Source organism: Lissotriton helveticus, chromosome 7 (assembly GCF_964261635.1).
Source record: "Lissotriton helveticus chromosome 7, aLisHel1.1, whole genome shotgun sequence".
Lineage (NCBI taxonomy): Eukaryota > Metazoa > Chordata > Amphibia > Caudata > Salamandridae > Lissotriton > Lissotriton helveticus.
This window is the reverse complement of record NC_136068.1, coordinates 1,775,214,863-1,775,228,383: the sequence shown is the minus strand read 5'-3', so window position 1 is coordinate 1,775,228,383 and position 13,521 is coordinate 1,775,214,863. Positions and strand designations below refer to the sequence as shown.

The 13,521-nt window shown below is 44.3% G+C and overlaps 1 protein-coding gene across 1 annotated transcript in view; it reads right to left on the bottom strand.

Annotated features, from left to right (window-relative positions):
* The window catches only part of LOC144770765 (ly6/PLAUR domain-containing protein 3-like), a 345,345-nt gene extending 336,939 nt beyond the window's left edge, over positions 1 to 8,406 (bottom strand). Inside the window, exon 1 of the mRNA XM_078655514.1 lies at positions 8,255 to 8,406. Within this exon, the coding sequence (XP_078511640.1) occupies positions 8,255 to 8,333 (79 nt within the window). The 5' untranslated portion in view covers positions 8,334 to 8,406. The remainder of the gene's footprint in view (positions 1 to 8,254) is intronic.
* Between the last annotated feature and the right edge of the window lie 5,115 nt (positions 8,407 to 13,521).

Below are 13,521 nucleotides of genomic sequence, written 5' to 3'. Positions count from 1 at the left end.
TTACCTTGATTAAGGGCGTATCCGGAAACAACTCCAAATTTGGTGACCTCGTCAACGATAGCAAGCATAGTTAGTGCTGGGTTCTTAGTGACGATTGCTATGTCATCAGCATAGGCTAAAATTTTAGTGGAGAGATCGCGTGATATAATAGGCGCTATTACCAAATTCATTTCCAATCTTTGTAGAAAAGGATCTAAATAGAGGGCGAATAGCAGTGGCGAGCAGGGGCAGCCTTGTCTCGTCCCTCTTGATATCTTGAATGATTTGGTAAGATTGCCATTGACAGAAACCATAGCGGTCGGGTTGACATATAATTGTTGTATTGCCAAGTTAAAACTTGGGGGAATTCCAACTCTTTTCAGAGCTGCCCAAAGGAATTTCCAGGAGACCCTATCAAATGCCTTTTCCGCATCTCAAAGTATGAGGGCCATAGGGTCTCCTGTAATTTGTGACTGATCAAAAAGTGTAATGACTCTATGGACGTGATCAGTTGTAGATCTTCCTGGGACAAAGCCATGTTGGTAATTGGCTATAACTAAATGGATAATTGGGGCCAGGCGATTTGCTAGTACTTTGGAGTAAATTTTAGAATCCGCATTAATCAAGGTAATTGGTCTATATGAGCCTAATTGATCAGGGGGTTTGTTTTTTTTGGGAAATATTATAATTTTTGCACTAGACCAAGATTTAGGAGGGGTTCCCCCTCTGAAAATATAACCAAATAAAGTCACCATTATATGTTGAAGTTCGGTTAGGAAGGTTAAAAAAAATTCCGAAGGTAGACTATCTAAACCTGTCGCCTTTCCCTTTGGTAAATTCTTGATTATTCGTTGAATTTCCTCCAAGTTTGGATCATCTGTTAATACTGATTGGTCTGTTTCATCAAAACTTGATGTGTTTTGTAGGTTAAGATATTCATTTATCATATTTTCTGTATTGTTATCCTCACTTCCCTCAGTATATAATGAGCTATAAAACTGAAAAAAGGCTTCGTTAATGTCTTCGGGATTAGTAACTATACCTTTTGTTGGATCTGATATCTCCTGAATAGTATTGGTCATCTCTAGTTGGCGCATACGGACCGCTAGTTGGTGACCCACAAGTTCGTTTACCTCGTATACCATCTCTCGATTAGCAGTTGCTTTTTTTACCGCTTTAGCTGTGATATCATCTATAATTTCTGCCCTGGCTATTGCGAATCGAGTTTGATTTCTTTCAATTATTTCTGTCCCAGCATGCGTTTTGATAGCCTCAATTAGACCCTCTTCCGCCTGTCGAAGTTCTTCTTGTTGAGTCTGAGATTTGATGTGAGATAATCGATTTGATCTTACGGAGTAATGTAGGGTTTCCCCCCTAATTCCTGCCTTTAACGCATCCCAGACCACATCTATTCCAGTGCTACCTAGATTCTCCTGTATAAAATTCGGGATCCACTCTCGCATATGTGAACAGTAGTTAGGGTCAAGTAACAGAGTTTTTTCAAAGGTCCATGATCTTATTCTTTTTCAGTGGTGCCTATGTTCACCATACACATTAAAGGATTGTGATCGGAGAGTATTTTAGTTAGTTTATTAATTTTACTTATATTTTTTAAAGAGTTAGAAAGGAAAAAAATCAATTCTGGCATATGTGTGATGTGGATATAAGTAGAATGTATACCCAGTGTCGTGAGGGAGTTGTGTGGTGGATTGCCATCCATCTATCAATCCATGCATGCAGCAAAGATCTTTTACTGCCCTAAAAACCTTTGGCTTGTGGCCCTTATATACCCAGCAGTCTTTAGACGACCAATCATAGGGCAAATTTAAATTAAAGTCACCACACAGTATAACCGGTAATGGCCAGTGTGTTAGTTCATTAGAGATTTCGTTGATGCTTGAGGGATCATCTTCATTGCTACCATAAAAAGTGCAGATCGTCATTTTCCTCCATTCAGTATCTTGTCGCATTGTGATTGCCCACCGCCCATTTTTGTCAACTTTGCTTTTCGGGAATGTTTGTCCCTGACCCTTAAACAAAATAGCAACTCCCTTAGTCCTAACGCCTTGAGTGGTAGCGCATACAAGCCTAAACCAGAGTGATTTTAAAAGGTGGGTTTGAGCTGCCTCAATATGAGTTTCTTGTATGCATACAACGTTTGCCCCAGTTGATTGAAGCCAGATGGCAACATTTTGACGTTTATTTATGTCGTTCAAGCCACAGATGTTAACAGATAAAAATTTTAATGAAGACATAGTAAAGTCTTAGATATAGTTTTCCAGGTTTGTTCGTTCATTGTAGCCAGCCGAGAATTTATCTTCCGTAAGAAGCAATTCGCCAAGTGGTATCCCTTTTATTATTATTAGCCAGACTGCCCCTACTGTCCTTCCCCTTTGAACCCCACCCCTTCGCAATCCCACCCTGTCTAAAGGATCGCCCCCCCCTCCCATTCATAGAGGTGTCCTGGATCCGAGGGGATCCAGGTGTGGGCATCTGGGTGGTCAGGTCGCCGAAGACTACTCTCACAGCCTCCTATCCTGCCTGTTGGCAAAGAAATAAATACATAAATAAATAAATAACTATCGAGAGCTATATTTCCATACCTATAAGAAGGCATAAATACACATCAGCAGTAGCTAGATTGAACCCAAGACTGGTGTATGTAACAAAGAATATGCTATTGCACAAGTTAAGTGGGCATAGACAGTTGTGCAGTAAAACATATAGCCGAGTAACGACCATAGGTATATATGCAGTTAATAGTATATAGTCTTTATCAGTTTGGTTTCCTAGCGGCATCAGTGAGTTCTTGCAGGTAGCTTTCCACTTGGATTTCACTGTTGAAGATACGCGTTGTTCCTCTAAAAATTACTTTCAGACGAGAAGGATTCTGGAGGTACACTGTTGCACCAATTTTTTCAAAAGGGGTGTAAAGTTGCCGCATTCTCCACCTTCGTTCCACAGTGGGATGTGCGAAGTCTGGTCTGACAAAGAATAGAGATCCGTTATACTCCCGCTTGCTGGTAGGCCGTGCCAGGTCATAGATGGCCTCACGAAGCAGAAAGTTCCCGAAACAAACCAGGATAGCTCTTGGGAATTTAGAGGATTTCTCGGTGTATTTTTGTTGTATAAAGGGAAAGCGATGTGCTCGCAGGATTTCCTTGTCCATATCCCACTTCGTTAGTTCCGGGAAGGATTTTTTCAGGAGATTACTTATATATCCTCTGACGTCATTATTCTCCACAGATTCTGGGATACCCAGAAAGCGGAGATTGTTTCTTCTGAATCGGTTCTCCTGATCCTCAACTTTAAGCGTTAAGTCTCTAATGATTTCGTCTTGAGTTTTATCCTGCTTTTGTAGAAGAGCTACATCTTTCTCTAAATATTCGGTGCTGGTTTCTAGCGAGGACATCCGTTCTGAGATCTCGGTGCAGGTACCTCTTAACCACTTAAAAAAAAAAAAAGAAAAACTGTTCCATTTTTGTCCTCCCCTTGAACTGCGCTTCCATTCAGCAAGAAAGAAAACCGCAAATTAGTTTTTTGTTCTAACTTGATTGCTTTTTAGTTTTGTTCAAAACACTGGTTTGAATCAGGGTCTGAGTAAGATCTGTACTTTATAAAAGACATGTTCTGTCACTAGAGAGTTGCCATAATCATGGACACACCATGCTGTAGGGTTTGGGTATTTTGTATTGTATTGTAGTTGCATTTATGTCATATTTCATACTCTAAACATAGCACCAAAGTGCATTTGCAGACGAGTAGCATGCTACTCAGTGGATTTCCATAGATGGAACAGTGCATATTTGTCGTGTGTCCTACATGGGGAGTTTTTCGATGTCATGAGTCAGGACTACATGCTCTTAATTTTGCTGACATGCTTCTGCTTCATTTTGCAGAGAGAATGGTTGCCCACTGATAGACAGAAGTGTGTGAGTGCAGTCTCTATATTGAAGTGCTTTGGTGTGTGGATATGGCCAAAATGGCTGAAGCTGTGTCATAAACAAATATGTAATTGCACTAACTCATGGGTGTAGCAGAGAAGTGTGAGGATAGCCTTGGCTGCATAAGCCAGTACCTGTCATCTATGGAGTGATCTGTTTATTTGCAGTCCGCATCATAAGACTACAGGACTAAGAAAGTGCACAGATATGATGGAAGCTAGCATTGAGAGGTACAAACTGAATCCGGCAGTAACAGCACTCAAGAGTGCTTCCAATCAACCCCAAAACAGCCTCCGTGGAAGGAAAAGGCTACAGAAGTAGGAGAGGAGGGTGAAGTAAGGAAAGAAGAATGTTGGTTGGCGCGGAGAACATGACATGCTCCCACAGTGCCTTGTGTGAGGTGTAGGCAGGGGATCATTAAATGTGTCTAGGCTACAATGCAGTGTTTCCTCACAGAGAATTTACCTGCTGAATATTCCGGCTGTTCAAATAGGATTTGTTGTTCACGCAGTCTGTGAATACCAATGTTGGAACAATGGACCTCTTAAAATTTGACGGAATGAATTTCCATGCATGAATTCTGCTCTGCACCGTACCCAATCATACGAGCACCTTGCACGCGGGCCGATTAGACAGAGAGTTTAACACCACGAGGCATGAGAAGCAATGAAAAAACAATGTATCCTCTAACTGTAAATGGCTTTTGGATAACCTGGCTGATATGGGCTGGTTTAATTATGTATGATATTCCCAATCTGTTTTTAACTTTTACAATAACAGTGCATATACTTAAAAAAATAGGGAATGAATGATTACTGCTCTTTAGGTGTCTCTGGCTTTAATGGAAGGGTAGTGGTCTGTTCTGTGAAGCCAAAATAGAGGCACACAGGAAAAGAAGAAACAATCCTTCTCGCTGGGATGCCTGCTACCCGAAAGAAATGTAAATTTGTGCAGTTGGTTAATCAGAAAATCTAAAGGCCGCGTTGGAGCGGGTGTACGGCTTTAATTGATGGAGTCATTTCAGGCTTTACGGTGACAATGGTTTACCCTTTTTAGAAGAAACGCAAAAGTGTTATCAGTTGCATTCTGGACGCCATTCTTCTAAGGGGAAATTATTTGAGAGGTTCTCACTAGGTATAGTCTGATTGCATATTACTACAAATATAGATTTTTTTTCTTTAGCTCTAAGAACCTGATGTGCCACATAATCATTGGCAAAATAGTGGTTACAAGTTGCACACTTTCTTTTCACAAATGGAAAATATTTGGCTAACCGACCGATGTACTTACAGGTCATTTCCCAAAATTCTGAATTATAGTAGGTTGCAATCCGGCAAACCTCATCAATAGTCATAGTGGAGGGCACAAGTTGCAAGTCACAGTGGGTGGATGCCATCTAAGGCATGGACGGTGTCCTGCTGGGGTCAGTAGACCGCCATATCTGCGATCACATTTAAATTACTGCAGCCTACACTTAGTTAAAGGAAATGGGGCTGCAGTTGAACAAGAAGGGGCAGATTTACAAGCCCCTTGTGCCTTTTTTACGTCGCTGTTGCATCACTTTTGTGACGCAGCGGCGGCGCAAAAAATGCACCATGGTGCAGGGTATTTACAACATGACGCATGGGAGATGCGTCACGTTGTTGTGTTGCTATCTAGGACCCTAATTCGATATGCCCTTATATGGCTATAATAAATAATATCCTCATAAAGGCATAAGAATCATGTCCATATTTAGTAATAGCCCATGCAGTCCAAATACGGCAAGACTACTTCCCTAGACTCCTAGAAAGTACAACGCGTTCTTTAAACAAACTAAACCTCCAGCAGCCTGGGAAATCCCCCTGCTCTTGTTTTGATTTGCACAAGAACTCCTAGAGTCAGAAAGAACTGTTAGTTCTTGGTGACGTCTTATGTCCAACCTTACGTCAAACCCGGCACCTTTCAGATATAAATATACCAACATTGCCTTAAGCAAACACACGGTGGTTTGGAGCAGGGTGGCTATCTACTTGCCCGGAAGCCCAGCTGATGCGAGGAGCCGAAGGACGCCCGCCCTCCCTTTTGACGCACTGAGAAAGACGCTATCTTTTTCTCCAGCTGAGAAAATCCAGCTCCGGTGTTTCCAGTCACCCTTGCGGGTTGCTGGGAGATCGAGTCCTGAGAGAGAGATACAAGCCCTCCTACATTCTATTACCAAGGTACGGAGCTGACTAAATCCATAAGAGAATTCTTGATTCAGATTCCTTGGCAAAAGCCAACTTAACTTAAAACTGCAACTTACTTACTCCTTCCCACGTATTAGGCTTAGGTCAGGTACACCGGGGTAGGCGTAGATTAGAAGCACCAGTTGAGTACGTTAGTTAATGTTTTTATGTATGTATATATTTGATCCATTTTAAAGTATCATATGGCTAAGAAACCATATCAATGCTTTTACAGTATTATTTCATAATACTCCTTTTACTGCACGCACTTTACTTTATAATAAGTATTGTAATTGTGGCAATTCATTTCTCTTGCATGAGAAAGAAGACTGCTCAATAAATAACACCTTTTATTGAAAACGCCCGTCTCTCTATTTCTCTGCACTCTGGTGAAACTAAGTATGCACGATTGACTGAGTGAAATAGCTGTCTATTGTTTTCACACGACTCTAGAGATACACTCTTTATTCTGAGGGAGCAAAGTTGTCATGTTTATGCGGTTGTCAGAAGCTAATCCCTTCTTGTCTAAGTCCGGAGAGTTAACTCTTTCCTGAACATTCGAGAAAGTTTCTAGTGACCTCTGAGCCAGCTGGCAAAACTAATTAAGTCTAATATAGTCAGTAGAGACCTAGTCGACCTCAGTCCTTCGTCTACACTGCTGTTTATATTATTCCAATGCGCAGAGCCTATTTGGAATATAGGAACTACACTACAACGTTGTAAAGCCCTGCGCCAGAAGTAGGTGTTCCAGCACAGAGGCAGGGGGCGTTCCGGTGCAGGAACACCTCCTAATAGTGGCTGAGTGAAATCTACACGATTACACTCAGTGAAACTCAGTCCCTTTTGAGGCCATGCTGCGTCAAAACCCTGCGCCTGCTTGAAGCAGGCGTAAGGATTGATGCAGCATTGGACAGATAGGGCCCAGAGCATTGCTGGAGTTGCTTCGCGCTTGCGATGCAACTCCAGCAATGCACCGCCTTTACGGCACAGATGCGTCACACATCTGTGCCGTTTTTGCCCTATGGTGCGCTGCATTGTAAATGCGGCGCATCCATGGTGGCGAAGCAGCAGCGCACAATAACTGGCGCATCCCTGCTGATATGCAGGAATGCGCCACTTATTGTAAATATGCCCGAAATGTTAATTTTTTAGGCTTGTTTGAGAGTTTCACTGGGACGCTGGATCACTGCCTACTTCCCAACAAACTTGTTTTTATTACATTCACAATTACAAATGTGTTACCACCCAACTCAGGAATCTGTAACTTTCCAAAGATGCGCGACCGGATTTTGGTTAAAATACTTTTATACATACAAAAACGAATCACTATTTAGAATGGACGCCCTAAACACGCCTCTGCTGAATACTGATTGGTTATGTCTTTCTAAATCCATTTTGCGATGTAGCAAACTGTTAGCCAATCACAAAATGGGTTTAGTACATTAAAAAAGCCATTTCGTATTTGCAAACCCTGTCATTTGTGAATCACAAGCTTTGGGGCCGCAAAATGGCTTTGTACATCTGACCCAAAATATCTCTGTTCATTATGTGGCAGCCTGGCTTATTCTGTATTTAACACAATATTAAAATAATGACTTGCATATTTACAGTGCTTTCAGTCTCAAGGTGGGACCTCGTAGCGCTATAAATAGACGTCACTATTCCCCGCTGAACCAACCAGGATTGAGTTGTTTGACTCTCATTATGTATACAAACATCTGCAGAGACAGCGTTAACCAAATGATCTCTCCTGACATAAAATCACGCATTTCCCACAGATTACTTTAATGTACATTTATATTTAATTTATGAAGGTGAAAGTCTAACATGATAGTTGTAGAATATTTTGTCCTTTTCAGACACATTTCTGAATCAGTCCCCTTTGCACTCAGCGTCAGTTTCCCTTCTTGTTCTAAACACGTCAGTGAATACTTTGTAGGGGGGCGCGAGGGGGGCACTGAGCCCCCCTGGTCACTGCTGCCCGAGCACACAACAGCTGAAGAGCTGTGTGCGTCGTCGAAGCTGCAGCTGCCCGGGCCAGGGATGCGAGGGTTGGGGGGACTAGAGTCCTTTTGTCCCAGTGGGCGTTGGGCACTTCTAGGAACTCATTCAGCCACAACATACCTTGAGCCAGGAGGACAGCCACCAGCATTCCCGCCAAGGACACTTTCCGCCAAACCTGCGCGTGCTTTCCCTCTTCCATCCCCGCGCTTCCCTTCTGTTCGTCTGCCTAAGAAAAGAGATGGTGTCAGGGGCGAGCCAGGACCTGGTGCGAAGTGGCTCTTAATATTATATGCACTTGCCATACACGTCACGCCCCTTCTTTCTCTGCTTGTGCCAGGATTGCACAATAAATGAGTTCAGTCGAGGTTCTATCCCCCCACCCCCTCCCCACACACACACATCAGTGTTTACAGCACAGCTCTGACCGTCCAATCCTGCCAGTACCGCTATGTTTTGAATTTCTATACTTGACAATTGATCTAGACACAGGCACAGCTGTTTAAATTAATTCCTCGGGCAAGAACTTTCTTACAAACCCAACTAATGACAAAGTGGACTTTCCTCAGACTCTAGCCAATAAATGAATCAGGGTGAATTGTTTACAAAGACCCTCCATCCACCGCCAGCGAAGAGGAATTCAGGGCTGTATTATCAAGAAAGGGTGATACATTATCGCCGCTTTTATCGGCCGGAAACTGACGCTAAAGGGGCGATAATGGGCTTGATAATATGCCCTTGTGAATTCCCATAGCAGCCCAGGTTCTAGTGTGATCCTGGGCTGCTATGGGAATTCACAAGGGCATATTATCATGCCCATTATCTTCGCTTTAGCTGCAGTTTCCTGCCGATAAATGCGGCGATAGCGTATCGCCCTTTCTTGATAATATGGCCCTTTTTTTCTATCTTGACTGCGTTCTAGCTTTGCTTAAACTAAGGAGGCGGTGCCAGTGTTGTTGTTAAACCAATACCAGGGCCACTTGATTATGTGGCTGGGGAGCAACAAATTATGCGTCAGGTTGACTTAATTATGCACCAAGAATTGGCACGATATGCGACTTAATGTAGCACATTTTTTGATACTCATTATTTTGATATTTGTACAAGGTTTTCACCTCACGAGTACAAGTTTAACACCTAAATTTAGCAATTAAAAACTGAAAGATGACCAGACAACCTTTACGAAGGGCTTTGCACGGCGTGGTTAAATGATTCACTGCATTTTCGGTAACTTTTGATCTGTTTGAGCTACAGACCATTTGTTTCGTTAAATTCAGTAGATTATGTAGCAGATGTATAATTATGTGGCAAATGTGGCTAATTCTTATAGTGTGCGCACAACGTGACACTCACATCTCTCTCCTCTACCACTGCCAACCTTCCTCTCACCCCACACTCTGACAGGCCCATGAAATCTCATAATGCGGTTATATCGTCAAGGGCGTAGATTTTATTAACATCAAACCGGTTAATTCCACATTACCACTACTTGAATATAGGCATACTACTTGGTAAAAGGAAGATATACATGCCTCACACTGATATACATATGTCAAAGCATTATTATGGTAAAATAGATAATACATTTCAGCATCTCATTAAGCTGACCATCCTCGAGCACTCTACTGCGCACATTATGCCGGCAGGCCACAGCGCGCTAACAGTAACAATTGCATTACCTGAACCAGGGCACCGCATAACGCCTCGGCCCTCAGAGGTACCTGACCAATGGTTAAATTTTCGGGCATACACATATCAAATGCACAGTGAAATTAAAATTGCAATCTCAGGTGACACAGCATCAAATTGTTCATAACGGAGGATCCATTACTGCGCCCATCGTGCCGGCAGGCCACAATGTGGTACAATAAACAGTTATCTTACTTGAAGTCCAGGGCACTGCATAACGCACCGGCCCTCCGTGGTACCTGAACACAGGCATCCTCCCTAAAAATTCAACTCAGTACTTCAATGATGTGTTTAAGGCAATAGAGTTGAGGACCGCCGGCAGGCCGGTCCCTCTCACCGCCAATCAACTTCACACTTCAATCCTACCCCGTCCTGGGGTCCATCCGGCCGCTCAACCTCCCTTGTTGAGCATGCCTCTTTGTTGTTAACTGTCAGTGCTCCACCACAGGGTGAGCAGCTCACCGGCGCACTCACCCTCCCCCACCGGCTCTGACTGAGCTCTAGGATAGCCCCCAACACCGTGTGGAGGAATAACTCAATTTCTTTTGCCGACAGATGCTTCCATTGCGATAGAACAACTCCTTTCTCCCCAGATGTAATAACTTATGCTGAATTGTACCCATGGAAGAGCCACACAAAATTTTATGTATTGACGAGTTCAGTTTCCGCACCAAGTTATTAATAGCCTTCGCTGACGAACCACCAAGCCACTCCGTCCTCGGTATCACCTCTGACCATAATAACAATGTGGATGGTAAATATTGCCTAATCCTAGCCAGGGCTGAAAACAAAGCCTCTCGCACCCCCTGTCTGCCCAATGACAACATGTCATCCCGCCTACGTGTATAACTATAATGACTGGGCGAGGCATTTCTTCAGATTTTATCGCCTGTTGAAGTTGGTCCCAAAAAATTCTGCACTCGTAGCCCCCGCAACCCAAGCCAATGATGCGTAAACCCAGCAGCCTATTGCGCTGCCTCCAAATTGGACCCATGAAACTTCTGCTCCGCACTGTGAATCAGGGAATCCCCACACCAACATATATGAACTGGTCTGCGTGAAACAACTGCAATAGAGAAAGAATCGGTATTAAGAGTTTGACCGATAGGAACCCTGGGCCCCATTCCTCCCCTTAAACTAGGCTCGGCCGGACGTACCATTGAAAACATTCCGATTGACACCGACCCACTTTTTTGATTATCTGCACCGGCAATCCCATTGCCGCTGCTGTGGTGGCTGCCTCAATACGAAAGGAATGAGAGCTAAACTGCCTTGTATCCTCCCCTAGATACGTTAATGCCTTCCTACACACCTGGGTAAACTGATATCTTGTCAGTGGCACACCATCCTTGTGCACTAGACGCCTCGTTGAAGCTACCACTGGCGGTAACGTAAGATATTCCTTCATCAGCTCCACGGGACAATATTCTACCTGATGGGCCGCATACAGATTCACCCACGTGCCTCTCCCACGTGCCTCTCCCACGCGGGTCTGTTTTTGACCGCCGGATTCTTATATGGACCACTCCCTTGACTAAAAGGACATCCACCAATCCTAATCCACCTTCACCTTGTTTAGATGCTGCCACCAACTCCGACACATGGAAGGCCCCAAAAAAGGCAAGCAAGTAAGCCAGGCTGAATAGTTTCACCTCATATTGACAATGGCACACAACTGCCTCCGCACCAACGAAAGAGACTTTCCTTGATTCTTCTGTGCCACCAGAAAGCCCAGTACCCCTTCCGTTGTGAACCTGTTTTGCTCTAAGCCTGCTCCGAACGTCGCGCTATACACCTCCCAAGCCCTCTCGTACATACGTTTTGTCTGGCGTGCCTATGCTGCTGTGATTAGGTCTGCGGCGATGGGGCACCAAGCCTCCATAACTCCTTTGGGAACTCCGTCATCACTGTGTCTGCTTGCGGCCACTGCGCCCTGAACTCTGCCATCTTAAATCGAGACAAAGCGTCAGCCACTGTATTATCCACAGCAGGTACATGTTTGGCAGCAAAATGCACATTATGCAAGAGACACAGGTGAATCAATGTCTTCAACAACCGCAACACCAAAGGACATTTCGCGCTTTGATTATTAATGGCCATTAGCGCAGACCTGCTATCTGACCAAAAAATCACTCTGGTATTCGCCAATGAGGCCCCCCAAATGCGTAAGGCGACAATGATAGGAAACAATCTAGAAAAGTGACATTCCGTGTGAGCCCTGACGTAAATAACCCATTCCTCGGGCCAATGCCTCATGCACCACCTAGAGTCCAACACCGCTCCTATGTTTTTTGAAAAGACCCTCCCCATGGGAATCACTCTCAAGGCAAAGTTCAATTGGCCAATCAGGACCTGCAGCTGATGCAAGGTAACCTTCTTGGCAGCGATGCAGGCATTAACTGCCTCTTTCAATGCCATCACCTTCTCTTGTGGCAACCTACACTCTCCTGCCACTGAGTCTATCTCAATCCCCAGGAAACATAAACAGGTGGTGGGACCTTCAGTCTTGTCTTCAGCCAGTGGAACTCCTAAAGCCTAGGCAAGCTGCCGGAAACCTTGCAGCGCCCTCCCACACGCCTGACCACCCGGGAGACCCATGAACAAGAAGTCGTCCAAGTAATGTACCACATCATCTGATTACACCAAGTCTTTCACTGCCCATTCCAGAAACCGGCTGAATGTCTCAAATACTGAGCACGCTATGGAGCAACCCATGGGCATATATACGTCCACAAAGAAATGTCTTTCAGAGGTGAAACCCAGCAAGCGCGTATCCTCTGGGTGAATGGGCAGAAGGCGGAAAGCAGACTCTATATCTGATTTGGCCATCAGGGCTCCTTTGCCTAATCTCTGCAATTTTGCAACGGCCTTATCAAAGGTGGTAAACCGCACTGTGCACAAAGCCTGATCCAAACCATCATTTACTGACCGGCCCATTGGGTGTGACAGATTGTGAATCAAACGGAATATGCCTGGCTCTTTCTTAGGCACCAACCCCAGGGGCGAACACACTAAAGATTCACACGGTGGAGCATTGAAAGGACCCGCCACCCTGCCAGCTGACACCTCCCTCATAATCTTGTCCCGGACCAACTCCTGTTGTTGGAGAACTGACTGTTGATTTTTTGGTGGAACCGATGAAGAGGGTGCGCGGGAAGGAATGTGGAACCCATCTTTGAAACCATAATACAGCATGGAGGCATCTTCTTTATTATCGTATTTGCTGAGTAGATGCGTGAGAACATGCATGCGGATTGGCGAAGGACGCACAGGCTTATTACTTGGGCAGTATACTTGCCTTGTTTTTTAAAACACTTGCACTCTGGATGTCCTTGTCCCCCGCAGAATGAGCAAATGTGTATAAACTTACATGCTGCCCCCTTGCTACATTCCTTCTTGTTGTACTGCCAGCAGGCCATTTTTTTATCTCCCAAACTTCTGTTGAATCGAAAGGACTGAGTCGATGTCCCCGTTGCCTGAGCCATATTAAACTCTGCATGCCAAATATTGATCTCCCTTTGGTCCCATGCTATCTCCGGCCTGACAGCTTTCATCTGCCTAAACTTAGTGTCGTACTGCATCCAGGCCGACCATTGAAACTCAGAGGCTGCCCCGTGTATCAGGGACATGTACCCAAACAACTGCGGCGCTAACGCTGGTGTCTTCTCAGTTAATATAGCCGCATAGATAGAAAACCCTGT